Source organism: Cetorhinus maximus, chromosome 6, assembly GCF_964194155.1.
Source record: "Cetorhinus maximus chromosome 6, sCetMax3.hap1.1, whole genome shotgun sequence".
Taxonomy (NCBI): domain Eukaryota; kingdom Metazoa; phylum Chordata; class Chondrichthyes; order Lamniformes; family Cetorhinidae; genus Cetorhinus; species Cetorhinus maximus.
The window spans coordinates 94,244,195-94,272,185 of NC_135884.1; the positions used below are offsets into that span (position 1 = coordinate 94,244,195).

The 27,991-nt window shown below is 45.5% G+C and overlaps 1 protein-coding gene across 1 annotated transcript in view; it reads right to left on the minus strand.

Moving 5' to 3' along the window:
- Positions 1–20,670: 20,670 nt before the first annotated feature.
- The window catches only part of LOC144682297 (adhesion G protein-coupled receptor G3-like), an 87,127-nt gene continuing 79,806 nt past the window's right edge, over positions 20,671–27,991 (minus strand). Inside the window, exons 15-19 of the mRNA XM_078544771.1 lie at positions 27,837–27,961; positions 26,969–27,237; positions 25,600–25,699; positions 21,532–21,788; positions 20,671–21,171 (exon numbers count right to left, since the gene is read on the minus strand). Coding sequence (XP_078400897.1) covers positions 21,077–21,171; positions 21,532–21,788; positions 25,600–25,699; positions 26,969–27,237; positions 27,837–27,961 — 846 coding nt within the window. The 3' untranslated portion in view covers positions 20,671–21,076. The remainder of the gene's footprint in view (positions 21,172–21,531; positions 21,789–25,599; positions 25,700–26,968; positions 27,238–27,836; positions 27,962–27,991) is intronic.

A 27,991-nucleotide genomic window follows, 5' to 3' on the forward strand; every position in this document is an offset into this window, starting at 1 on the left:
GGCCTTTGATTTTGTGTTTCAGTCAGGGATGAACTTGAGAAGAAGGATTTAATGTCTCCAAAGACAGCACCTCCAACAGTGCAGCTCCTCATTGCACTGCAGCATCAATCTTGATTTCTGAATCTAACGCCTGGAGTGGAACTTGAACCAACAACTTCCTTGCCTCAGGGGTAAGAGAGTTCCCAACCAAGTCACAGCTGATACCAGTCAGCCGGCCAATAAGTTTTCCAATCAGGTGCATGCTAGCTTTGGGTAGAATGACAAAGATATCCCAGGAAAAACCTCCAAAATGTCTGGAGTGACATGACCTGAGCAGGCAGGAGCAGCAGCCTTCCTTTCTGCACTCAGCCACCTGATAGGGAATTCAGGGGCACAGAACAGTCCTGCTTCAGAAATGGTGCTACTCTCTTCCATTGATGCTGTGTCATTCTGATGTGTCACCAACTGGAGCAGAGGGCTGAGCAGTCCTTGGATCCTCTTAAAGGTGACCTCACCACCTCCCATCCTTGATAAGCTTGTTGCTTCTTCTTTGAAGTGCCAGTTCAGGTTTACATTCACCCACACTCACAATTCAGAGCTGCCTGCAGCCACTCAGCAACAGCAAACACTATCTGTGCACTACACTGGTGTAAATGAGCAGGTGCCTGCATCAGAAGGAATGGGTGCAGGTTAATCCCCCATTGCAATCCTGTGCCCGCTTCCAGGAACTATCCAATTTTGTCCCCATTTTCTTTCTGTTCTATCTCATTTCAATCAGCATTTCTCCATCAGCTGTAGCTTCACTCTTCCAGCACGGTGCTAGAGAAACATGTGGTACCTCTGCCTGCTGTCTTCAGTCCTGCCTTCCACCTGCTGATTTAAAACCTTCTCTCCCTGAGTCTAACTAGTTGGACTGGCTCCACATTTTAGTCACCAACGGGGGCCTGAGATCAGGTATTGGGAGGGCAAGTTGTCTCTTCAAGATCGCAGCACTGGAGCAGCAGAGTGGACAATAGAGTAAGATAAGAATACATGGCATGCTGTTGCTGACTTTTCCAAGGACAATGGGCCAATGAATCCACTGAGGGTGAGAATATGACTGTGTTTTATACAAGCCCCTTCCTTTGAACCCAAACAATCCAAACAGCTTGTTTTATATACGAGTGTATGCTCCTCATTGATATCAGAGCAAAATTAATGAATATTGGACAGACTCGACTGATTATTTGGTCCTTGCCTGTCCACCATTTTGTCCTTTGAACCATTAGGCCACAATGTAGATTTTGAATCACTCTGCTGTCGATATCCTGGACTAAATCTCACTCTATTCTGCATACCCATTATCGTGATTGCATTGTACTTTAAAACCAATTTTAAAAAGTGAAAATTCGGTTCTCTCTTAGTACCTGAGGCAGCACAGCAGAACAAAGAAAGGAATTTAATGGGTGGAAATTTCCAGGGTTGCTGATGTTGGGCGTATTCGGCGGCAGGAGTGGACAATATGGCGAGAAGGCCAAAAACAGTTTCACGGCATCATGAAACCAGGTTGCAATTGTCCACCCTGCCCGTAATGGCGGCCTGCATTTTCTGCCATTGGACGTCAGGAACCTCATTGTAATACATCTGCATATCATTATAAGGCCGGAATCAACCTCCCCTGCCGCTGGGTCATCCAATCACATCGGTGTGATTGCACGCCAATGTGTTTCACAACAGCATATATAAGGTGTGTACTTGGTGGCCTGCACTTCGCTCAGGCCCTCTAGGTGTGTTTACCTACCTTGCTTTGGGCAGCACTCACAGGCGTCCGTGCCAGTCTGTGCAGGCAGCACCACATCAATTTTAGTGGAGCTCACAGGTATGTCTCTACCTACAAGATCAACCAAAAGCCGAGGGTGGCTTTTGAATGGCTGCAGGGATAGGGCTTTCTTGGGGAAGGGGGAGAATTGGCCTCAGGCAAGGAAAGGGGCTGCAGGGCAAGGGCTGTACTGGGGAAGGATTATATCCCAGGGTATGTGTGGGGGCACATGTTTATCTGTGCAAGTGACCTCAAGATGGTGAGGGCTGAGGAGGCAGTCTCCAAAGGAGATGAGGCCAGACGGACATGCGAGGGTGTTGGATCCTGGTCACTAGCTTGGTTGAACTAATGGATCCAGGTTGCGCACTTGTTTTGGGATGGCCGAGTTGGTACCATAGACTGAGTAGATCAACAGACAGTTCTTAGGTAGAACACCTTCTATTTATTTACAAAGGAACTCAGCAGCTACACGTGTGTGCTTACAACTCAAACCCTGTCTCTCCATTACAGACGCTAACTATAGGCTACTGACTGCTGACATAGCCCGCGCTACACTGCTATTGGATACTAGGATCATGTGATCTTCCATTATAGCGTTCTTCTTTAAAGGTATATTACACATCAGACTACCACAGAGGGCATGCGTGAGAGAATGGATGGTGGTGTCCCTTGAGGTGGCAGTGAGTGAGATGCCAGTGAATGTGTGATGGGCCTGAGTGTGTGAGTTTAGAGTGATGAGATGGTTGCCTTACCCTGGCAGCATGGATGGCCAACCTCTTCTGTGCAGCACTGATCACCACTGCCTTTGTCTACCAAGCTGGAGAGATAATGTTGCTGGCCCTCTGGTGGCCAGACCAGGGGTAGAGGACATCACAGTTGGCCTCATGGTTTCCAAAAGTTGCTTGAGGGCTGCGTCACTAAACCTGAGGGCTGCAGCCTTCTTGCCTTTCGGGGCCATGTCTTCTTTGCAGCAGTCCTGGGCTGGAAGCACTGAGGGGTGTGTACGCGACGTGATGAAGCAGTGAGGTGATGGCGTGGCGGGCGAATCGGAGCCCACCTGCCATTGAAACAGCATGATTCCCGCGAATGCATTGTTAATGCAGCAGGATTGGCACAATACGGCGTGAGAAGCTGCCATTGCGGCCGGCAATTTAGATGTAGTTTTTCCTGCCCGTTACCACACTTAGTGCAAACCTGGGACAGTTCTGCCCAATGACAACTTATTGACGCTGCTCATAACTTGATTATTTAATCCCAACAGTTGGAATTCTGACTGAATTAATAAACACTGTTGTAAATTGACTCTGTTATGCCCATCTACTGAGGGTCAAACACAGCAATATGAATTAACACAAATGAGGAAATGTATATAAGCAAAAGAGGAATGGGATGCAAAATATAATGGATTTAAATAAGATGTATGAGATGATAAGTGTACTAAACACGCACTTTTTGAGCTCATTAAATATTTAGAACCACAGAACTTCACACCACAAAAGGACAGTGTTCTGCTCATGTCTGCTCTTAGTCATTGTTAGAGTAATCCAAAACTAATCCCATTGTCCCAAACTTTCCTCATCTGCTTCAAATGTTTCCCTCAAAAGATGCAAAATGACTTTTAAAAATGTCAAATAATTCTGAAGTTCTCTGTTTTGGATGTTATTGCGCCAAGGTTTCAAAACAAATTTGGGTGGTTTAATTCCTGACGTATCAACAGGACAGGACTTCACTGGATCTCATTCCATTTTACAACCAAATTAAAAGCTTTAGCCAAGAATTCTCTTCCACAATACTGCACTTTATGAGGATTTTCAGATCCCCTGGACTGAACTAACTCTTCTCAATGTGAGAATTGTGTCTCTGTAGGTGAGTCAGAACATTCCTCTGATTAAATGCAAACAACACAACACTGATACAGGAGAATTCCTCAACTGAATAAATCAGTTCTGGAGAAAATCCCCTCATTTACTCGATTACAAACAAGTTGTTGAGATTTTTGAAAAGTCTTTGGCTTCACATGTAATAAGAAGGCAGCTGTTGCTAGACTTTCTGTCTCTCCCATGGAAAGAAAGATGCTTCGGAAAGAGTCCCTCCATGTCCCCACCTTACCTCCCCCATTTGCAGGGGCTGGTTCTGCTGAGACATGCAACAAAAAGAAAATCAATGAACCACAGCCTCTGTTGTGTTTTCCTGCTGCTGTCGCTGTTCAAATCCAGGACACAAAGGCCCCGGTTTCAAACATTTAACAGTGGGTAGATGTGGACCTAGAAATCTTTGGGAAGCCAGAGCCTGTGTGAGCACTTGGGGAACTTTGTTTTACAGAGTGAGTACAGAAGCTCATTGGACATGTTTACTGAGCTAGTAATCCACACGTATACAGTAACAATGCAGAGACCAAGGTCAAATCCCACCATGGCATCTGGCAATAGAAATTCAATTAATTAAACTGATCTAGTCCTTATGGGTTGTGATGTGATGATGTAAACCTGAATGCAAGTTGTTTAGTGAAAGGCAATGACCTTCAGAATAAATGGAATTCCAAGCAAAGAGACGTTGAAAATTTTTGTCCGGATTCCTTCGATTTGCTGAGACCATAAACATAACAAACAACTTCACTCATATTAAAATCACTTTATAAGCAACATGACTCTTTAAGAAGAGATTGTTCTGAAACCCATTAGAAAGGTGAATGGAACACGAGTGACTGCACTTTCACCTCGACTCTTTGGACCGTTAATTCTCTGGTGGTGGGCCTTCCATCCCCATCTGAGGAACAAGTTCCAACTCAGAGACCAGTCAGCCTCATCAGATGCCACGGTCACTGGCAGAGGGGCAGAGGAGCTGGTGCCGTCATCCGGAGCACCATGTGAGGAGCCCGCAGAGACAACAAGCAGGTCATGCGTCAACGTGAGGTCGCTCTGGACCTCCCTGCTCGCCATTGATGGATGGGCAGCTAGCTGGGAAACTGGGTGCCTCATCCATCTCCTACACTGGCACTGACCAACTGAGGTTATTGCCTCTGTGAGGGTTTGCAGGTCCGAGCGCAACCCCAGGAAGCCCTAATTCTGTTCCTGGAGTCGCCACTTTCTCCATGGAGGAGGCAGTCCGCTTGGCCATGAGGGTCAATGCAGTACTTATGCTTCACATGGACTCCTCCACAATAGAGACCATGGCACGCATATCATGGATCTCAGCCAGATCCTGCCACACACCTCGCTGGACATCCAGCATCTGCTGCCTAATGGACAACTCCAGAATCTCATCATCTGCCTTTGACTTAGCATCGTCCTGGTCCCCAGCAGTCCCCAGCCCGGTGGTCCTCTGGCATCAGGGGTGGGTCTTTGGGGTCCTGCATGCGAGTGTCTGCTGCTGAATCTAAGGGAGAACAATGACATGGCATTAGTTTAAGTCATCACACTGTCACTGTGCATGCCAGGCACTCTGGTGAGACAATGGAGACCTGCATCATGGTGCCATTGTTTTTCAATGATCAATGGGGACTCCAGTTCTGAGGCTCCCATCAATAAAAAGACTGCACAAGAATGTTTGCACAATCCGAGACTCTCACCTCTGTGCACTGCACTCTTACCTTCGTCAGAGACCCCTGCCTCTCCACGACCGGCTGAACGAGGTGGGTGGCTGCTCTCCAGCTCCAAAGTGTCCATTTCAAACCCCGTCATAATTAGGAGGTTTGGGGGGAGTCTCCGCCTGTACTTGATCTCTCGATGTCGTTATGGCTCCTCTTCTCCTGAAAGGACAGAGGAGCATTGAATAGTCCACTCTCTACCTGCAGCACCATTGCAGCCTGGCCAACCCCACCTGAGGGGCACCTTGCAGGGCACATCCGAGTCGTGGTTCTCGAGCCGCAAGACACTATGACCAAGCAGCCAGGGCTCACCCCCTTGGCCAGCTCCAGCATCAGTGTTAGTTGGCACTCAGACTCTAACACCCCTGAGCTCCACAGGGGTGACGGCCAGCCCTTACCACTTCTCCACAATGATCCATGCCAACACGGTACTCACCCTTGCTGAGCACAGCAGGTTGTTGAACCTTTTGCGGCACTGCATCCATGTGCACCTCACAATATCCTGGCTGTTGACCTCGGCTGTCATCTCCCCCCAAGCTTTCTTGGTCTGATGAGGTGCCCTCCTCCTTCCATCCCTGGGAACGAGGGTGACCTGCCTGACACCCACCTCCTCCACGAGGACTGTGAGGCACTCGTCTAAAAAACTGGGGGGGGGGCCAAGTGCCCACCCAACTGCCTGATGTCTTCAACAATCACAGCCACCTTCCTTTGTATTAGGTATGATTCCAGCCAATGGAGAGTTTTCCCTCTGATTCTCCAGGTATGCTAGGTCTCTTTGATGCCACACTCGGTCAAATGCTGCCTTGAAGTCAAGGGCAGTCACTCTTACTTCACCTCTGGAGTTCAGCTCTTTTGTGCATGTTTGAACCAAGGCTGTAATGAGGTCAGGAGCTGAGTGGCCCTGGCGGAACCCAAATTCAGCTGCAGTGAGTAAGTAACTGCTAAGCAAGTGTCACTTGATAACAGTGTTGATGACCCCTTCCATCACTTTACTGATGATCATAGAAGCATAGAAAATAAGAGCAGGAATAGGTAATTCGGCCCTTCGAGCCTGCTCCCCCATTCAATATGATCGTGGCTGATCCTCTATCTCAACATTGTGCTCCTGCACTCTCCCCTTACCCCTTAATGTCTTCAGAGTCCAGAAATCTATCTATTTTCTTCTTAAGTCTATTCAGTGACTTGGCCTCCACAGCCTTCTGTGGTAGGGAATTCCATAGGTTCACCACCTTTTGAGTGAAGAAGTTTCGCCTAATCTCAGTTCTAAATGCTCTATCCAATATCCTTAGGCTGTGACCCCTTGTTCTAGACCCCCAGCCAGAGGAAATATCATCCCTGCATCCAGTCTGTCCATCCTTGTCGGTATTTTATACGTTTCAATGACATCTCCTCTCATTCATCTAAACTCCAGTGAGTACAGGCCTAGTCAGCCCAATCTCTCCTCATACAACAATCCTGTCACCCCAGGAATCAGTCTGGTGAACCTTCACTGCATTCCCTCTATGGCAAGTATATCCTTTCTTAGGTAAGGAGACCAAAACGGCACACAATACTCCAGGTGTGGTCTGACAAAGGCCATGTACATCTGCAGTAAGACATCTTTGCTCCTGTACTCAAGTCCTCTCACAATGAAGGCCAACATACCATTTGCCTTCTTAACTGCTATCTGCACCTATATGCTTGCTTTCAGTGATTGGTGTACAAGGGCACCCAGGTCCCTTTGTACATCAACATTTCCCAATCTATCACCATTTAAATAATACTCTGCCATTCTGTTTTTCCTACCGAAGTGGATAACTTCACACTTATCCATGTTATGCATCTGCCATGTATCTGCCACTCACTCAACCTGTTTAAATCACCTTGAAGCCTCTTAACACCCTCCTCATCACTCACACTCCCACCAAGTTTTGTGTCATCAGCAAACTTGGAAATATTATATTTAGTTTTCTTATCCAAATCATTGATATATATTGTAATAGCTGGAATCCAAGCACTGATCCCTGTGGTACCCCACTAGCCACTGCCTGCCACTCTGAAAAAGACCCATTTATTCCTGCTCTCTGTTTCCTGTCTGCTAACCAATTCTCAATCCATGCTAATATATTACCCCCAATCCCCTGTGCTTTAATTTTGCACACTAACCTCTTATGTGGTTATCAAAACCTATCTATCAAAAGCTTTCCGAAATTCCAAATACACCACATCCATTGGTTCTCCCTTATCTATTCTGCTAGTTACGTCCTCAAAGAACCCCAGTAGGTTTGTCAAACATGATTTCCCTTTCATAAATTCATGTTGACTTTGTCTAACCCCATTGATATTTTCTAAGTGTCCTGCTATCACATCCTTTCTTGTAGACTCTCGCATTTACTCTACTACTGATATTAGGCTAACTGGTCTGTAATTCGTTGTTTTCTCCCTCTCTCCTTTTTAAATAGTGGGGTTACATTTGCCACCCTCTAATCAGGCAGGACATTTCCAGAATCTACAGAATTTTGGACGCTGACAACCAACGCATCCATTATTTCCATGGACACCTCCTTTAGCACCCTGGTATGTAGATCGAGAGTAGACTGATGGAGCAGTAAATGGCCAGGTTTGATTTTTCCTACTTTTTGTGTACAGGACAAACTTAGGCAATTTTTCACATTGCTGGGTAGATGCCAGTGTTGTAGCTGTACTGGAACAGCTTGGCTAGGGGCGTGGCAAGTTCTGGAGCACAAGTCTTCAGTACTATTGCCGGAATATTGTCAGGGCCCAAAGCCTTTGCAGTATTCAGTGTCTTCAGCCATTTCTTGATATCACGTGAAGTGAATCAAATTGGCTGAAGACTGGCACCTGTGATGCTGGGGACCTCCAGAGAAGGCCGAGATGTATTATCCACTCCGCACTTCGGGCTGAAGATTGTTGCAAATGCTTCACCCTCATCTTTTGCACTGATGTGCTGGGCTCCCCCATCACTGAGAATGTGGATATTTGTGGAGCCTCCTCCTCCAGTGAGTTGTTTAATCGCCCACCATTATTGATGACTGGATGTGGCAGGACTGCAGTGCTTGGATCTGTTCTGTTGGTTGTGGAATCGCGTAGCTCTGTCTATTGCTTGCAACTTATGCTGTTTGGTGCACAAATAGTCCTGTGTTTTAGCTTCACCAGGTTGGTACTTCATTTTTAGGTATGCCTGGTGCTGCTCCTGTCATGCCCTCCTGCATTCTTCATTGAGCCAGGCTTGGTCTCCTGGCTTGATGGTAATGGTAGAGTGGGGGATATGCCGGGCCTTGAGGTTACGGATTGTGGTTGAGAACAATTCTGCTGCTGCTGAGTTGCTGGATCTGTTGAGATTTAGCTATCCCATCTAGCACGGTGGAGGGTATCCTCAATGTGAAGACAGTGCTTCATCTCTACAATGACTGTGCAGTGGTCACTCCTAGTAATAGTGTCATGGACAGATGCATCTGCGGCAGGCAGGTTGGTGAGGATGAGATCAAGTATGTTTTTCCCCCTTGTTGGTTCCCTCACCACCTGCTGTAGACCCAGCCTGACAGCTAAGTCCTTTAGGACTCAGCCAACTCAGTCTGTAGTGGTGCTACTGAGCTAATCTTGGTGATGGACATTAAAGTCCCCCAACACCTCGAGTACATTCTGTGCCCTTGCCACCCTGAGTGCTCCCTGGGCTCCAGTGTTCAATATGGAGGAGTACTGATTCATCAGCTGAGAGTGGGAGGTGTGGCGGAATGTGGTAATCAGCAGGAGGTTTCCTTGCCCAAGTTTGACCTGATGCAACGAGACTTTATGGGGTCCAGAGTCGACATTGAGGACTCCCAGGGTGACTCCCTCCCGGCTGTATCCCAATGTGCTGGTGGGACAGGACATACCCGGGGGACGGGGGGTGATGTCTGGGAAATTATCTGGAGGGATGATTCGGTGAGTAAGACTATGTCAGGCTATTGTTTAACTCGTCTGTCAGACAGCTCTCCCAATTTTGGCACAAAATTGTGGACAGGGCTGAGTTTGCCGTTGTCGTTTCCAGTGCTGAGGTCGATGTTGGGTGGTCTGTCCAGTTGTTTGGCGCAACTGAGTGGCAAGCTAGGCCATTTACGACAATCGGCAATGGTTTCATGGCCATCATCAGACTTTTAATTTCAGATTTTCATTGGATTCAAATTCCACCATCTGCCGTGGTGAGATTAAAACCTGGGTCCCCAGAGCATTACCCTGGGTCTCTGGATTACGAGTCCATTGACAATACCACTACACCATCACCTCCCCCGTGGGTGAAGTTGTTTGCTATATTTATGTGTAGTAATCTGATATGTAATATACCTTTAAGAGAAGTATTGTAATGTAAGGTCACATGATTTTAATACCCAATAGCAGGGTAGCGTGGGCTACCTCTATGTGATAGAGTCTTGAGTTAGTCACTGATGAATAAAGACAAAGTTTTGAGTTGTGAGCACACAAGTGTAGCTGCTGAGTTTAGTTTGTAAATAAACAAGGTGTTTATTCTAACAATGATCTCCTGACGTTCTCTGTCCCTGTAACAACTCGGTCACCCTGAAACAAGTGTGTAACCCGGATCCTTTGGCCCCAACAAACAAGGGCACTGGATCCAACAAACTGGCGATGAGAGTAAAAGCACAAAAAAACCACGGAAAAAGCAAGGAAGAACGAAGGAAACCAGAAGAACCAAAATTGGGCCGTACGTTGCATGATAGTCGTGAGTAAAAGAAAATTTCCTTCTTGATCGTCAAAGTAATCCCTTCAGAGCGTGCCGCGATTTGGAAGAGTGGAGACTTTGGATCCAACCTTGGATGATGGTCTCACTATGTTGAACGCCTCACGTTCTTCTTCCAGGCGAACGACATTGCGGGGCGGGGGGGGGGGGGGGGGAGAAGAAGCGCACGATCCTTCTGTCCACATGTGGGAGTAAGACGTACGGATTAATTCAAAATCTGTTGTTGCCCAGTGCCCCAGACTCGAAAAGTTTTGATGATTTAGTGAACCTTGTAAAGAATCATTACCAGCCCAAGCCATCGGGGAACTGAAGAAACAGACCTCCAGGGGCAACAGTTATGTGGCCAGTCTGAAGCAATTAACTGAATATTGCGAGTTTGGTACATCTATTAATGATATGATTAGAAATCGTTTGGTGCGTGGTATGGATGAAAATGCGATTCAGAAGAGATTGTTGGCTGAAACAAATCTAGATTTTCAGAAGGTGTTGGAAATCGCTCTTGTAATTCAGGGTGTGGTGCGAGACTCAGAAACCATTCAAGGAGTGCAAAATGGTGCCATCCTCCATGTTGGACAGGGAGCTTCAACCAAAAAGAATGTGAAAGTGCAGAGCTTTGTTCTGAAGCGGGAAGTAGCCACTGCTAGCAGGCAAATTAAAAAGGAAATCTTAGCAGCAAAAACATGGCATAATAGTAACAGAGGTGGAAGCAGACAGCCCTGTAATGAAACACAGTTTAAAAAGATTGAGTGTTTCTTCTGCCATCGCTATGGACACCTCATGAGTTATTGTAAAGATAGAACCAGGCAGACTGTCAAACAAAGGCAAAAACCCAATGAAATAAAGTGTTGAGAAGCCTGAAGTAATAGATGCTGATATCTATTCGCCATATAATTTAAAGGTAGGAAGAGTGGAGCCTATCTATGTAACCATGAGAGTGAATGAGAAGCCTCTCAGAATGGAGGTGGATACTGGTGTAGCCACTACAGTGATTGGTAAGCATACTTTTCAATACCTGAATCACGGAGAACGTAAGCTGAATTTAGAAGAAACTGATGAAAAATTAAAAACTTACACGAGAGAAGACATTAAATTTGAGGGCGTATGTAAATTCACAGTACACTACGGAGCTCAAACAGTGAGATTACCCTTGATATGGTAGTAGCAGGCGAGGGACCTAGCCTGCTCGGACGAAACTGGCCGAAATAAATTAAATTGGAATGGACTGAAATATTCCAACTAAAAACTAATGGGCTTTCACAGCAACTACAAAAATACTCCTCAATTTTCGAGGAAGAACTTGGAAAAATTGAGGGGCTACAAGCAAAAATTCATGTAGCTCCCGAGACAACACCAAGATTCATGAAGGTAAGGCCAGTACCTTATGTAATGCAGGATCAGGTAGACACTGAATTGGACAGGTTAGAAAAGCTGGGAGTGATACAACCAGTACAATTTTAAGAGTGGGCAGCTCCAATTGTACCTGTCCTCAAACCTGATAGAAGCATTAGAATATGTGGGGATTATAAATTAACAATCAAGTGGCAAAATTGGATAGACTCCCCATACCTAAAATTGAAGATTTATACACTAAATTGGCAGGTGGAAAGGTTTACACAAAGTTAGATTTGAGTCATGCTTACCAGCAATTGGAATTAGAGCAGGCATCCCGAAAGTTTGTCACCATAAATACACATAAGGGATTGTACCAATACACCCATTTACCATATCTTCTGCTTGCACCATATTCCAAAGAACCATGGAAAGTTTACTCCAGGGACTGCCCCATGTTGTGGTTTATTTGGATGATGGTCTTGTGACTGGACTCACTGAAAAGGAACATTTGATGAACTTGGCAGACGTTCTGAAACGTTTCTCACAGGTTGGAGTGAGGGTGAAAAAGGAAAAGTGCACATTCCAGGTCACAAGGTGGATTCACAAGGCCTACATCTGGTTGAAGAAAAAGCGAAAGCCATTAAAGAAGCCCCAGAACCAAAGAATACATCCGAACTGAAATCATTCTTGGGGGTGATCAATTACTATGGATGCTTCTAGCCTAATTTGTCGACAGAACTGACACCCCTGTATTACTGGCTCAAGAAAAACCAGAGATGGTCATGGCATGGATTAAGAGTTAATCTTAACGTGTGACACATCACCTCATGGAGCGGAGCAATGCTCTCCCATCAAATAGATGATGGATCTGAACGATCTATAGGTTATGTGTCGAGAACACTTAGTACTGCAGAGAAAAAGTTCTCTCAAATTGAAAAAGAAGGCCTGACAATCATTTTCAGTGTTAAAGAGTTTCATTAATATGCACATGGTCGTTATTTTACTATCATAATGACCACAAGCCATTATTAGGATTATTCGGTGAAGACAAGGCCATACTCCCTATAGCCTCAGCAAGAGTACAAAGATGGGCATTGATCTTGGCAGTGCATAAGTATACTTTTATACTTAGACCCGGAAATTAAATTGCCAAGGCGGATGCCCTCAGTCGTTTACCTTGCAAATAAAAGATGAAGATGTTCCAATTCCTCAGGAATACCCTCTTGTTATTGAACTTCCTTCATTCATCACCGATATGTGCAAAACAAATTAAAGATTGGATGAACCGAGATCCAAGCCTTATCCAAAGTGAGAAATCAAGTTCTTTATGGTTAGTCACAAACACAAGAATCCAATGAAATGAATTTCCAGGGAAGATACGAGATCACCAGCCAGGAAGGTATTTTATTGTGGGGAGCTTGAGTGATTGTTCCTTTGAAAGCATGAAAGCCATTGTTATCTGAACTTCACAACGCACATCCGGGAATTTCCAGAATGCAGGCAATAGCACGCAGCTATATGTGGTGGCTGGGAATGGATGGAGAAATAGAAAACTTAGCGAGAAGTTGTATGCAGTGTCAACAAGTACAAAAATTACCTGCAACAGCTCCGTTACACCCTTGGGAGTGGCCGGGAAGGCCATGGGTGTGAGTACACATCGATTATATGGGACCCTTTATGGGAACAATGTTTCTCCTTATCATAGACGCTCATTCAAAATGGATGGATATATATGAAGTGAGGTTTCTCACATCGTCAGCGACAATAGACAAGCTATGACAAAGCTTTGCTATAAATGGATTACCTGAAATGCTAGTATCAGATAATGGAACGGTATTCACAAGTGCTGAATTTAACCGATTTACAAGCCTCTATAGTATTGTTTATGTGAAAACATGTCCATACCATCCTTCTTCAAATTGACTCACCGAGAAAGCAGTTCAGACATTCAAATCTGGTATGAAGAAATTATCTGGAGATTCGTTCGTGACTAAATTGTCTACCATGGGGAGGCGGTGGCATTGTGGTATTGTCCCTAGACTTGTTTCCAGAGACCCCAGGTAATGCTCTGGGGACCGGGGTTTCAATCCCACCACAGCAGACTTCAATAAAAAACTGGAATTAAAAGCCTGATGATGAACATGAAACCATTGTTGATTATTGTAAAAGCCCATCTGGTTCACTAATGCCCTTAAGAAAGGAAATCTGCTGTCCTTACCTGGTCTGCATGTGACTCCAGACCCACAGCAATGTGGTTGACTCTTAAAATGCCCTCTGAACAAGGCAATTAGGGATGCACAATAAATGCTGGCCTAGCCAGTGATGCCCACATCCAATGAATTAAAAAGAATTTCTCTTCCATGATAGGACCATCCCTCATTCAACAACAGGTCACACCTGCGGAATTATTGATCAAGCGCCATCTCCGGTCGAGACAGGTTTACCAGTACCTACTGAAAAAACAGATGCTCAGACGACTTCAGGAAGGGAGGCTCCAAAGCAAACTTCAGAAGCTGTAGAGCTGAGATGTTCTACACGTGTAAGAAAGCCTCCAGGGAGACTGTAAATTTATGATCTGTGTAAATAACTTGATGTATTGTAAAATGTATTTTTCAGTAAAACGGGAGAAATGTAGCAATCTGATATGTAATATACGTTTAAGAGAAGTATTGCAATGCAAAGTCACATGATCTTAATATCCAATAGCAGAATAGCGTGGGCTACCTCTATGTGAGAAAGTCTTGAGTTAGTCACTGATGAGTAAAGACAGAGTTTTATGTTGTGAGCACACAAGTGTAGCTGCTGAGTTTAGTTTGTAAATAAACAGCACGGGCAGAATGTTGCCCCTGGTGGGGGTGCTCGGCGGGGGTGGGCGGGGCGGTTGGCACCGCATTGTGATTTTACACCGGCGGGCCAATTCAGACCCCCCCAGCGTGGAACAAGAGTGGCAGCGCTGCCTGTGCAGGTGGGGAGAGGGCGAACGGGTCTAGCGCGAATTTCGCCCATGCGCATGACAGAGCGCATCAATCTCGCTAAGACACGGAGCTGCCTCAGGGAGATGGAGCGCTGTTTAAAAACAATAATGAAGAAAATAAAAATGTTTTGAAACATGTCCCCTCGTGTGACTCTGTCACATGAGTAGGGACATGTTATAAATGAAATTTAAAAACTTATATTTTATTTTTATCTGATGTTGGAAATCTCATCCCGCCAGTGGATGAGGTTTCCAAAAAAACGCAAAGGCCGCTTGGCCTTTTTGCCTGCCCGCCAACCGCAAGGTTGGACAGGCAGTGAAAAATTAAGTTAATTAATACTTTAATGGGCCTTAATAGGCCTTCAAATTGTCGGCGGGCGCATTGCCGATTCCCGCGCATGGCTGCCGACTGAGCTATCACGCGACTGCACGTTGACGTAGGGACCCTCGCCTGACATCATCGTGTGTCATCTCACACTCGAGCAGGTCAGGCACACCCTCGCTCGCTGAGGTGAAAATTCTGCCCTGTGGTTTCAGCATGTCTGTAGAATCAGGACAAAGGTTTTCAACATCTCTGAGCTTGGAATTCCATTTACTCTGAAAGTCATTGCCTATATAATTAAACAGCTCGCATCAAGCATGTATCATCACGTCACACCCCACAGGACAAGAGCTGGTTGAAATGAAGAGTTATCGGTTAAATTACCAATTCAATTCCAATTGATGTAACATGGTCAAAATCCGTTCCATTCAGTCAGTAAATACCAAGCAGCAGAAAGTTGAGCAATCAGATTCTTCAATTTGTTTATAAGCTACAAATACCAAACTAGACGGTGACAGAAAGCAGCTGAATTGTTCAAATACATTTCTGAGCTTGGTTTGAATTGTCATCTCCAATTTTTCACTGACATGAAAATTTACTGATTAAAGTAACAATTACATTATAAGATACAAGTAAAAAGTTAAATAATTTGGAATGAGACGCTTATTCACAGAATTGCCTGTAAATCCCAAATTGTCAGAATACTTGGTTGAAGGTTTGATCTCTATTTTTTCTGGTTCTTCCTGATTGGCTGTATTCCATGTCAATCACAACAATCCTACCCATTTATATTTTGGCTGCACCAATCATCTGGAATAAATTTATAAACCCACTCCTTTCAGCTTCCTATCCTGACCAAATTAGAGTTGGAGGCAGCAAAATTAGGCTCCATTTCAGTGTTACAGTTGTTATTTTGGTACCAAAATGGTGTCCACACTGCTTGTGCTCCCTTTTCACATGGCCCATGTTAAATGGCGTCTTAATGAGGACGTTAGAATGGGCCTCAGGAGATTGCAGGAAGTATGCGGTGTAGGTAGATTGTGACACGAGTTCGTGTGTAACACTAGTTTGAGGTAAGTGCTGCCATTTTGTACCCTGCTGTCCTAGCTGACATCCTCTCTTAACCTCACACAGTTGAATAGGCATTCAGCAGGAAGAACCCACCGTCCATCACCAGCACTAAAGGCAGAAGGTAGACTGGAGGGGGAAGTGCTCTCAAAAGGAGACCTTATCCAGCTATGGTCTCTGGGTACACTTGTCTTACCTCGATTTAAACCGTGAATAGTGTTTGGGCCATTTGTGATTCATGAAGGAATTTAGACGTAGGGAAGTCTTGCTATAACTGTACGAGGCATTGGTGAGACCACACCTAGAGCATTGTGTACAGTTTGGGTCCCCTTATTTAAGGAGGGATATACTAGACTGATTGCTGGGGCATAGGGGTTTTCTTGTGAAGAAAGGTTGAACAGGCTGGGCTTATACTCATTGGCATTTCAAAGGATAAGGGATGATCTTGTTAAAAGGATAAGATCCCGAGGAGGCCTTGATGGAATAGATGCTGAGAGGATGATTCCCTTCATGGGGAAATCTAGAACGAAAGAACATAGTTTCTGAACAAGGGTTTCTGGGTGTATGGGCTGATTTCAGAATTTGGGATCTGCTTACTCAGTTATCAGCGTACTCCCCTTGGGCTTGATTTTCAATCGCGTGTGGGGGTGAGGTCAGGAATGGCTATGCTTTGAAAATAATGTTCCTGAATGGCGTGTTAGTGTCCCACTGCCTCCGGGGCACATTTCAAATTTCAAAGCGAGGTGGGGGAGAGGGAACTTACATAACAACCCATTGGCCTCCAATTAGAGGGTGACCTGATGTCCCAGTTTGGCCGGGACAGTTTGTGTTTTTTCCCCCAAGTGTCCCAGTGTCCCAACGGTTTCCTCCAGGTTGCTCAAATGTCCAGGAGTAAAGCTCCGCTGAGGCCCCTCCCCTTTAACCGCCCCTCACGTTCCACCCAGAAGATTGACAGCCGCGTCCACCAATCAGGAGCCACACTTGTCAAGGTAGCAACAGCCCCTCCCCTCACTGTCCATCTTTCTATCGAACTAGTGCTGAGCCATCAAGAAAGCCTGTTTGGAGCATTGAGAATCATAGGAGCCGGGGTCAGAGAATTAAAATCGCAGGTCAGGAGACGAGGTCAAAACAATTTGGGGAGAATTTTCAGCATGGCAGGCAGGCTGTGCGGGAGCGGGCGCAGGCGGGTGCAGAGCCGATCACCACCCGGGATCGGATCCATGCTGCCATTTTACGCGGGCAGGCCAATTAAGGCCCACCCAGCATGAATCGTGGCTCCCGAGAACAGCGGGAGGGGGTGGGTGGCAGCGGGATTCCAATGACCGCTGGGTCCAATGGCGACCGAGCGGCCTGTTTAAAAACAGCGCAGGCAGCCTTCCAAAGGCTGCCAACGATGGCACATAGAAGGATTCTGGAGAGCGCTCTCAGAGAGCAGGCCAGGCAGGAGGACAGGTTGGCGGGGCATTGTGCCCCGAGATTCTCAGATGAGTGCCTCGCTGCCCTCCGCGAGGAGGTGGCAGCATGGCGAGAGATCATCTTGCCGAGGGACAGGAGGAGGAGGTCCCCCCAACATGACGAATCATGTCTGGGAGGAGGTGGCAGAAAGGGTCAACGCACAAGATGTGGTGCGACTCACCTGGGTTCAGTGCCGCAAGCGCTTCAATGACCTGTTGCGATTGGGCAGGGTAAGCACCGTGTTGGGCATGGGTCATTTAGCACAGCAGTTAGGTTGCCCCACCCCCCACCCTGCCTCCACTCTGAATGTAGTTAGTGCATTGAATCTTTCACGGCCTGTGGCCTTCGCTGGCTGGGCCAGCATTTATTGCCCATGCCTAGTTGCCCCTGAGAGGGTGGTGCTGAGCTGGCCTCTGTATCCACTGCATGTGGTGCACTTACACCCACAGTACTGTTTTGGGGGTGACCTCAAGAATCTTACCTTGGTGCAGTGCTGGAACGCCAAAACATTTCAAAGTCAGGATGCTGAGTGACTGGGAGAGGAACTCCCAGGGTGGCAGGGCACCCATCCATCTGCTGCCCTTGGCGTTGTAGGTGGTAGTGCTTCCTTGCTTTGGAAGGTGATACAGTGTGAGTGGCAAATGTGATGGAGGCAGCATCTGGGCAAGGGGGTCAGCCCTGGCTACTTGGAGTGAGTCTATGGTGGCTCCAGGGTCACGAATCACGTGAGCCCTGCAATGTTTCACTCAGGTGGGGGTGGCAGGGCTGCAATGGGAATCCAGGTACAGGGTGGACTGATCAATGCTTCTCTCTCCTTTCAGGAGAAGACCACACACAATAATGCAGAACGGATGCAAACTGGTGGAAGGCTGGCCCACCTACTCATACTCACCAGATATGAGCAGGAGGATCTCAAGCTGGACCATGTGCCCAGGTCCACTGGTAGCGGTGAGGTTGGGGTGCCGGGGGAGGTAAGAGTGCCGCGCACTGAGGTCACCATGTCTGTCCTTGCAACCATTCCACCGTTGACTGTTTAGTGAATTCAGCTTCCAACATGGGTTTCCCATTGATTATGGAAGGAAGAGCATAACCTGCTCTGGGGGCTAGGCATGCACATTAACAGTGTTAAGACTTCAACTCATCAAATGTTCTTGTTTTTCCTTTCAGCCTCACCGGAGCAGGCCCAGGCTGAGGAGGCGGAGAGCCTGCCACTGACACCTGAGGGCCCTGAAGAGATACACGCACCAGCGATATATCCTCTCAGCCAGGCAGGCACCAGCACAGATACCAGAACCTCAGTGGGGATAAGAGTGTTGGCTAGTGTCCCGGGCACAGTGGTGAGGGCACTTCACACTCACTTGAGGTGCAGGCGGAGACAGAGAGCGCCCATGGCGCCAGCAGTCGATGGACCAGGAACATGCTCAGTAGGTGGCTGATGATGGGCCTCCGGAGTCGTCCCTGAGGCAGCAGATGCTGGAAGTCCAGCAGGAGGATCTGGCGGTGATACATGAGGGAATGTGTGCCATGGTCTCCGTGATGGAAGAGTCCATGCGGAGCATCAGCATTGACCCTCATGGTCAAGCGCAATGCCTCCTCCATGGAGAGAGTGGCAACTCTCATTAAGAGACTCCTCCCGGAGAACAATCAGGGCTTCCTGGGGTTGCACTTTGACCTGCAAGCCCTCACAGCGACATTGACCTCAGCTGGTCAGTGTCAGTGTCAATTCCAAATGTCTCAGCTGTAATCTGATTGATGTGTCAGTAAATTTTAGATTATTGATTGAATGGTGATTATCAATTACATATGCATCTGGTCCATTATCTGCCATAACCTAAGTACTTTAACAATAAACAGATGAAAATATAAGGCTAAATTATAAGCCAGAAAATGCTTTAATCATTAGAATTCTGAAATATTATCAATTAATATAACCAGTGCTTTATCATAGTGGGCCCTGCCACATTAAATCAGCCAGTTAGTGATGATTGATCTAGCAATGATATCTCTTTTCATCAAATGAATAGACCACATAAAAACTTCAGAGTAAAAATATCACCAAGGCTGTAACACAACTTGAAATGTAATCACACAGCTGTTGCTCTATCTGGACATTGGTCCCCATGTTGGGGAGAGTGAGACAGAAACATGATTAGAAATAAAATAGCAATTAAATCAAAGCAAGATGAATGTGGACAAAATTATTACAATGTGTGATTCAACTACATATGAAGATCAAAAGTTATGAGCCAAATATATTTTCTATACTAAAGGAGATTAAAGCATATTCTATTTATGCATATCTGTTATTTTGCATGAAAATATTTTTAAAAGCAGCATCACACAGATTCTGGCTGTACCAAAGAACAGCAGAGGCTGTAATCTTAAATAGAATTATGTCGCGTCTTCAGCACAAAAACGGGCCATTCGGCCCAATTAGGCTATGTGCCCTGGTCCACTCCTCCATCACCCCCTACTCCTCAACCCCCTCCCATGGCACCTTCCCATGCAACTGCAGAAGGTGTAACACCTGCCCCTTCACTTCCCCTCTCCTCACCGTCCAAGGGCCCAAACACTCCGTTCAAGTGAAGCAGCATTTCACTTGCACTTCCCTCAATTTAGTCTACTGCATTTGCTGCTCCCAATGCGGTGTCCTCTACATTGGAGAGGCCAAACGCAGACTGGGTGACCGCTTTGCAGAACACCTTCGGTCTGTCCGCAAGCATTACCCAGACCTCCCTGTCGCTTGCCATTTCAAAACTCCACCCTGCTCTCTTGCCCACATGTCCGTCCTTGGCCTGCTGCAATGTTCCAGTGAAGCTCAACGCAAACTGGAGGAACAGCACCTCACCTTCCGACTAGGCACTTTACAGCCTGCCAGACTTAACATTGAGTTCAACAACTTCAGATCATGAACTCTACCCTTCATCCCCACCCTCTTTCCGATCCCCTTTTTTCCAATAATTTATAATTTAAAAAAATATATTTTTCTTTTTCCACCTATTTCCATTATTTTTAAATGTATTTCCATCCAGTGTTTCATTTCCACCTTTTAGCCTATTTCGATCCCTTCCCCCCACCCCACCCCCACTAGGGCTATCTGTACCATGTTCGTCCTGCTTTCTACCCTTAATGTCACCATTAGCACATTCCTTAGCTAATATCACCACCATCAACACCCCTTTGTCATTTTGTCTATGACATCTTTGGCAATCTCTTCTTTGCCTCCACCTATGACTGGCCCTCTATCCAGCTCTACCTGTCCCACCCCCCTCATCCGGCTTTCATTTCACCTCATTTCTATATTTCCTCAGTTCTGATGAAGAGTCACACGGATTCGAAACATTAACTGTGTTCCTCTCCGCAGATGCTGTCAGACCTGCTGAGTTTTTCCAGCTATTTTTATTCTTGGGCAAAATCACTGCTTATGGTCCACATGAGCTTCTTTCCCATCTCCTTTTCATCTAACTCTATCAGCATATGGCTATGGCACTAGCATTCTTGCATAATACCTGACAGCTCCTCTCCCACTCACATCTTAAATATCTTGTAATATAATTTGGAATCATTTGCTAGCATATTTGTATACATGGAATGGGTGACTCTCTGTCTTTAGCACCCCCAGTTCAGAGCTTCATGTGTCAGGTGCATAAATCAGGGTTGCCAGTACACAACCCACATCCTTTTCTATTCATGATGGAAAGTTATGGGGCACTCCCTGAATCCCCTCTATGTGGTGCTTATGTGTGAAGCTCTGTGCTAGGAAAGTAAAGATGAAAATTTAATATTGTTCTTCAAAAATAGATGTGTAGACATTTCAGTTGTCCTCACTAGTAAATTGTAGATCTGTTTGTTTTTGATGTCTTGCTGGCTGTGTTGTTGGATGATCGTGTTAACATGCAGTACCAGAGGAATATGAAAAATCCTGAAAGCAAAAACAATCTATTTAAGGAACTTGTTTCAGTGTTTATCTAAATCATATTAGTTTTTGTAAATGTATTTCTGGTCATTAATAATTACAAAGCTTTGTAATTAATTTTAAGATGGCCAATGTTAATTTAGTGATCTACAGCAATGGATAGGTTCCATTAATGGATTTACATTAGATTAATCTTAGTATTCCATAGTTTTATGATTTATTATTCTCCATCCCAAGAGGGGTGGCCTGATGATTTTCTCTCTCATGTTCCCCAATCCCACTCTCTAATTGTCCAACATGAAATATATCAGACTGGCCCAGGTTTTGCCATTTCTCATAAATAATGCCAGTGGTACTCTGACTGACCTTGCAGAGGGTTGAGGATGCAGAACAGGTACAGTGCAGGTACACTCTGAGGTCCATATGAGAAAAAAGCTATGCCGTAGGTTGTGCCCAGTAGACAAGTCAGGCCCAGTATGGTGAATATACTCTTCTTATTACCTCCTTTCAATCTGATCACCTTTACACAAAGAATTATCAGCATGGTTGTATTGCCCAGGAATATAAGTACGAAATAGACAATATTTGTAATATAATGCACAGTCTTGTTTGTTATCCAACACCTGTTGAGAGGACAAGCAAGTAGTTTAATTAATATCCATAAAAATACCACAAGAAGAATTTATGCAGAAAGAGGCAATGGTTTGATTTTCATCAAAAGTGAGAAGTGCACATTTCAATTAATGCTCCCTACACGGAGAAACTACTTTTGAGCACTCATCGTATCCCTTTGCCTGCAATTTGAACTGCTAGTGGTTAACGTGCTCATGTAAAATTTCTATTTACACTCTTTTAACAAAGTCTGAAATAAAAACAGAAACTGCTGGAAAAACTCAGCAGGTCTCTCAGCACCTGTGGAGAGAGAAACAGAGTTAACGTTTCAAGCCTGTATGACTCCTTCAGAGCTAAAGAGAAGTAGAAATGTAATGGATATTATACTGTTAAAGAGGGGGTGGAGCAGGTGGAGTGAAATAGAAGGTCAGTGATAGGTGGGAGCTCAGGAGAGATTGACAAAGGTGTCTTGGACACAAGACAAAGGGAGTGTTAATAATAGTGTTAAAGACTAAAGAAGGTGCTGATAGTGGCACAAAGGTAAGACAGCTGAATGTGTTAATAGCAGAACAAGGGTCAGCAGTCTGTGAAAGGACAGCATAGAAACAAGTGACAGATGTCCCTGTGTGGTAAGAAGGGGAGAGGGGTGGGTGTTAGGGGACAAGGATAAAAAATACACTTAAAAATGAAAATAAAATAAAAATATGAATAAATGAATAAAAATTTTAAAACCGGATTAAAAAATGGGTGAGGATGGAGGAGGGAGTTCACGGTCTGAAGTTGTTGAACTCAATGTTAAGTCCGGAAAGCTGTAAAGTGCCTAATCGGAAGATGAGGTGCTGTTCCTCCAGTTCGCTTTGGGCTTCACTGGAACATTGCAGCAGGCCAAGGATGGACATGTGGGTATGAGAGCAGGATGGTGTGTTAAAATGGCAAGCGACAGGGTTGTCTGGGTCATGCTTGCAGACTGGGCGAAGGTGTTCCGCAAAGCGGTCGCCCAGTCTGCATATAGTCTCCCCAGTGTAGGGGAGACCGCACTGGGAGCAGAGAAAACAGTAGACCAAATTGAAGGAGGTGCAAGTGAGGTGCTGCATCACTTGTGAGTGTTTGGGGCCTTGGACGATGAGGACGGAAGAGGTAAAGGGGCAGGTGATGCACCTGCAATTGCATGGGAAGGTTTGGGAATGGAGATGAGGAGTTGGGGGATGATGGAGGAGTGGACCAGGTGTCACAGAGGGAATAGTCCCTACAGAGTGCTGATGGAGGGAGTAGGTGGGTGAGGGGAAGATGTGTCGGTGATATATCATGCTGGCGTTAATGGAAATGGCGGAGGATGATCCTTTGAATGCGGAGGCTGCTGGAGTGAAAATTGAAGACATGGGGCACCTATCATGGTTCTGGGAAGGAAGCACAGGAGTGAGGGCAGAGGCACGGGAGATAGGTTGGACACAGTGGAGGGCCCTGTCAACCACAGTGGGGGGAACCCTCAGTTAAGTAAAAAAAAGAAAGACATGTCAGAAGGGCCATTTTGGAAGGTGGCATCATTGGAACAGATGAAACAGAGGCAGAGGAACTGGGAGAATGGGATGCAGTCCTCACAGGAAGTAGGGTGTGAGAAGCTGTAGTCGAGGTAGCTGTGGGAGCTAGTGGGCTTGCAACGAATATTGGTAGACAGTCTATCACCAGAAATAGAGGCAGAGAGGACAAGGAAGGGAAGGGAAGTTTTGGAGATGGACCATGTGAAGGTGAGAGAGGGGTGGAAATTGGAAACAAAATCGATAAATTTTTCCAGGTCCAGATGAGAGCATGAAATGGCACTGATACAGTCATTGATGTACTGAGAAAAGAGTTGTGGGAGGGGGCCTGAGTAGGACTGGAACAAGGAATGTTCCACATACCCCACAAAAAGACAGGAATAACTGGGGCCCATGCGGGTGCCCATAGCCACACCTTTTATTTGGAGGAAGTGAAACCAGTTAAGGGAGAAGTTGTTCAGTGAGAGAACAAGTTCAGCCATGCAGAGGAGAGTAGTGGTGGATGGGGATTGTTCAGGCCTCTGTTCAAGGAAGAAGAGGAGAGCCCTCAGACCATCTGGGTGGGGGATGGAGGTGTGGAGGAATTGGATGTCCTTGGTGAAGAGAAGGCGGTTAGGGCCAAGAAACTGGAAATTGTTGAGATGGTGTAGGGCATCAGAGGGAATCACAAATGTAGGTGGGAAGAGGCTGGACAAGGGGAGAGAGAATGGAGTCAAAATAGGAAGAAATGAATTCTCTGGGGCAAGAACAGGCTGACACGATGAGTCTACCGGGACAGTCCTGTTTGTGGATTTTGGGAAGGAGGTAGAAGCGGGCTGTGTGGGGTTGGGAGACTATGAGATGGGAAGCTGTGGAGAAGATCTCCAGACGAGATGAGGTCAGTGACTGTCCTGGAAACAATGGCTTGATGTTTGGTGGTGGGGCCATGGTCCAGGGGGAGGTAGGAAGAATCGTCTGAGAGTTGGCGCTCAGCCTCTGTGAGATAGAGGTCAGTATGCCAGACAACAACAGCACCACCCTTGTCAGCAGGTTTGACAAAGTCATTGACTAATTAAAAAATTTGAAGGGGTTTAATAATTTTGGACTTTGCTGGCTAGGCCAGCATTTATTTCCCATCCCTAATTGCCCTTGAGAAAGGTGTGATGAGCTGCATTCTTGAACCACTGCAATCCATGCATTGTAGGAATACCCACAGAGATGTTAGGAAGAGAGCTCCTGGATTTTGAAGCAGCAACAGTGAAGGAAAGGTGATATTGTGTCAGGTCAGGATGGTGTGTGGCTTGGAGGGGAACTTGCAGGTGGTGTTCCCCTGTATCTGCTGCCCTTGACCTTCTAGGTGGTAGAGATGTGGGTTTGGAAGGAGCTGTTGAAGGGGCCTTGGTGAGTTTCTGCAGTGCATGTTGCAGATGGTACACACTGTTGTAACTGTGCGTCAGTGGTGGAGGGAGTGAATATTTAAGGTGGCGGTTGGGGTGCCAATCAAGTGGGCTGCTTTGTCCTGGATGATGTTAAGAGTCTTGAGTGTTGTTGGAGTTGTTCTCATCCATCACACTCCCAACTGGAGCCTTGTAGATGGTTGACAGGCTTTGGAAGTCAGGAGGTGAGGTAGTTGCCATAGAATTCCCAGCCTCTGAACTCCTCTTGTGCCACACTGTCTTATACGGCTGATCTAGTTCCATTTCTGGTCAATGGTAACCCCCAGGATGTTGATAATTAATTTAGTTAAATAGTAGCTATGAATTTATCATGAGTGTGTTCACAAAGTCAGCAATATTCTCAAAGTAATATCTGCCTACACAAGACATAGAAAAGAGTCCCAGTGTGTTAAGGATTAACAATTAGAGGAAAAGCTGCACTTAGATGTGGATACAGCATGTTTCCAACATGAGTTCAACCGTTCCCTTCTGTAAAGAAGCCAAGAAATTACAGTTGGATATGACTGGATGGATGTTCAATGCGTGAATATGACATTGTTCTGCTTGCTATTTTACAACGGGAAATGATTCATTTATATTAAACAGACGAATGTCTTGGTTAAGATAGAAAACAGAGTAATGATGTATCAATGCATTAAACCTTTGTTGCTGTAATTACCAAAAGTAATTTTTAGGCTAGAGATCGCTTTCAACTAATTTATATTGTATTGAGGCTTATCACCATTTACCATTAACAACTGACCACATCATTAAAGTAAAGCTACAATTTAATCACATCTCGTCCATTTACTATGGTTGATTGCTTAGTTAAGTTGTGCCTTATATTCTGCAACCGATAAACTAAAACTTACATGTCCGTAGAGTTGTAATTGCCATTGACAGGAATCGAATGCCAGCCATAATTGTCTGTGCTCACTCCAACAATGATTAAAAGTACACCAGCGGGAATGCCTGGGAATACATATGAGCATGGTTACAAAGTTATTGGAGGTGAAATTGCTGAGTGCCAGGGGCACAAAATGGGGTCACAGTGAATTGACAATTGATGTTTCACTGTGTCCAATCTTATTCCACTGAGGTTTACAGAAAAATTGCTCAAACTCCTTTTGGAGAATTGTCTCCTTGTCTCACTGCTGTTTTGCTTGGTTTGAAATGAAAAGCCTTGGCAATACTTTTCAAATCAACAGAAAGTATAATCTGGCACAGTGTATAACAGGCTGCCGACTCACCCCGAGCATCGACTGTGCAGCTGGTGTACACCAGTTCACTCCCCCTGTATTCCATTGTGTGGAGTGTCAGACAAGCAGAAAGGTCACTGACAGTAGGACACAGACTTCAAATTTTTTTGGTGTGGGGGTGGTGGGATCATATTCTGCAGGGCAGGACCTCTGCCTACCATGGAGATGACCCCTGACTCTGACTGTATTTCTGCCTTCTGGGTAATATGAACACATGCAGAGGAGAGCTGCCTGGTCTCCTACTGAGGATTCATGACAGACTGGGGGCTGAAACTTGCTGCTGGGGTCCTTGCAGCCCTGATGCCGCAGCAAGAAGGCGGCAACTCCCTAGCTCTCTGAAAGAAACTTGCTCTTTTGGTTAAAGTGTTGGGCTGCCTGTGGGCCTGTTCTTGGCCATGCTCTGAGAATCTTCACATGTCTCTTAACAATGATCCTAGGAGAACCTCTCCCTTGACCTTTCAGCACTGGACATCGAGGCCTAACACCCAACTTTCAACCAGAAACACCTTTTATTGCTAGAAAAATCTCCCTAATTAAGCAAGGAAAGCACTCCATCTATTATACCATTAACCCTCCTCTCAGAAAAGTGTCTCTGAGCTATTTCTATTCTTCAAACCAATCATCCTATGGCCTCTTTGATCAGGTTGCCATTCAGGGTTGAATTGCAGGGAAATTTCATACTGTATTCATGAGCACCTGGAAATAAACCTGGACTCGCAAAAAAACTTTCATTCTCATTCATCTGGGCTTGAATCCAATTCACTAACAACTCTGGTTCCTGATTTATAGCCAAGTTTGATGATTAAATATTTTTGGCCTGAAATTTCACAGGGGACAGGGGACATCCAAAGCCGCCAAAGAATAACTCTTTTAAATGTTTGTCCTTTTTCTTGTAGTAATGCAATAATAATTGTGGCCATATGATATAATGAGGATCAGATGCACATACAACTAACTCAGCAATAGAACACTTTACACTCACCCCAACCAACAAGGCGGAGTTTCAGCATGTAGCACTTAATGTAGGTGTTGAACACTTTGATCAGCATGATGTACAGGTGAAACGCTTCGATTCCCATCCATGTAAAGCTGCAAAGCAGTGAGTAATGCAGCAAGACAGCCATGGCTTTACAGAGACTGTCTGTGCAACTGGAACTGAGCCATGTGTTTGTTAAGAAGGTCACATTGAGAAGAAACAAGGCAGCACTGAGATTCATGTGGACCTGGATGGAAAATTCCTTTTGTTTTCTTCTGAATAAGAAAAGAAGCAGCTTTTGAGAGAAATTATGCAAACTGATCGACTTCGATTTAGAAGTCTTCCCACACCTAGGGATGCATGAAGCAGACAAAACACACACTTATGTCCATTCCACTGCTCACATTTCCTGGAACAGGTCACTAGCCTGAAGCACCTAGTAACAGAAACTGAAGACAGAGGCTATAGCTTGAGGGACACCACTCTGCATCACACACCAGGAGATTGTCCCACTCTTACACCCTACCAAAGGCATGTTTGGCCATGTCATGAACACATCTTCCTTGGCCATCAAGTCCTGGGGTGGGCTTTGAACCCAGAGCTTCTGGTTCAAAGGTAGGGACACTACCCACAGAGCTTCAGGACATCCTCTTAACAAAACAGACAACATTACAATATCAAAAGCAAGTCAACTCACTTCTTGACTACTGTATTCTCAGAATTAATATATTTACAAACAGAAGTAAGTTTTGTTTAATAAACCTGCTGTTGTAAATTACATGTGAGCTCTATTCTCAAGGAGTAATTTGTTATGTATGTCAATTGCACAGCCAGTTCATTTAGAAATGATAGCACTGATGCCAGATACTCATACCTGAGAATAAAATGGATGATTAAAGTAATTGCTGTGAAAATGGCAGAAACACCACAACCAATCTGTGTGATATATGTTAGTGATTTCAATATCTTCTCATCCAAGGATTGGCTCCCAGTGGGTTGCTTTAGAAAAGAAAAGGAGAAGCATTATTA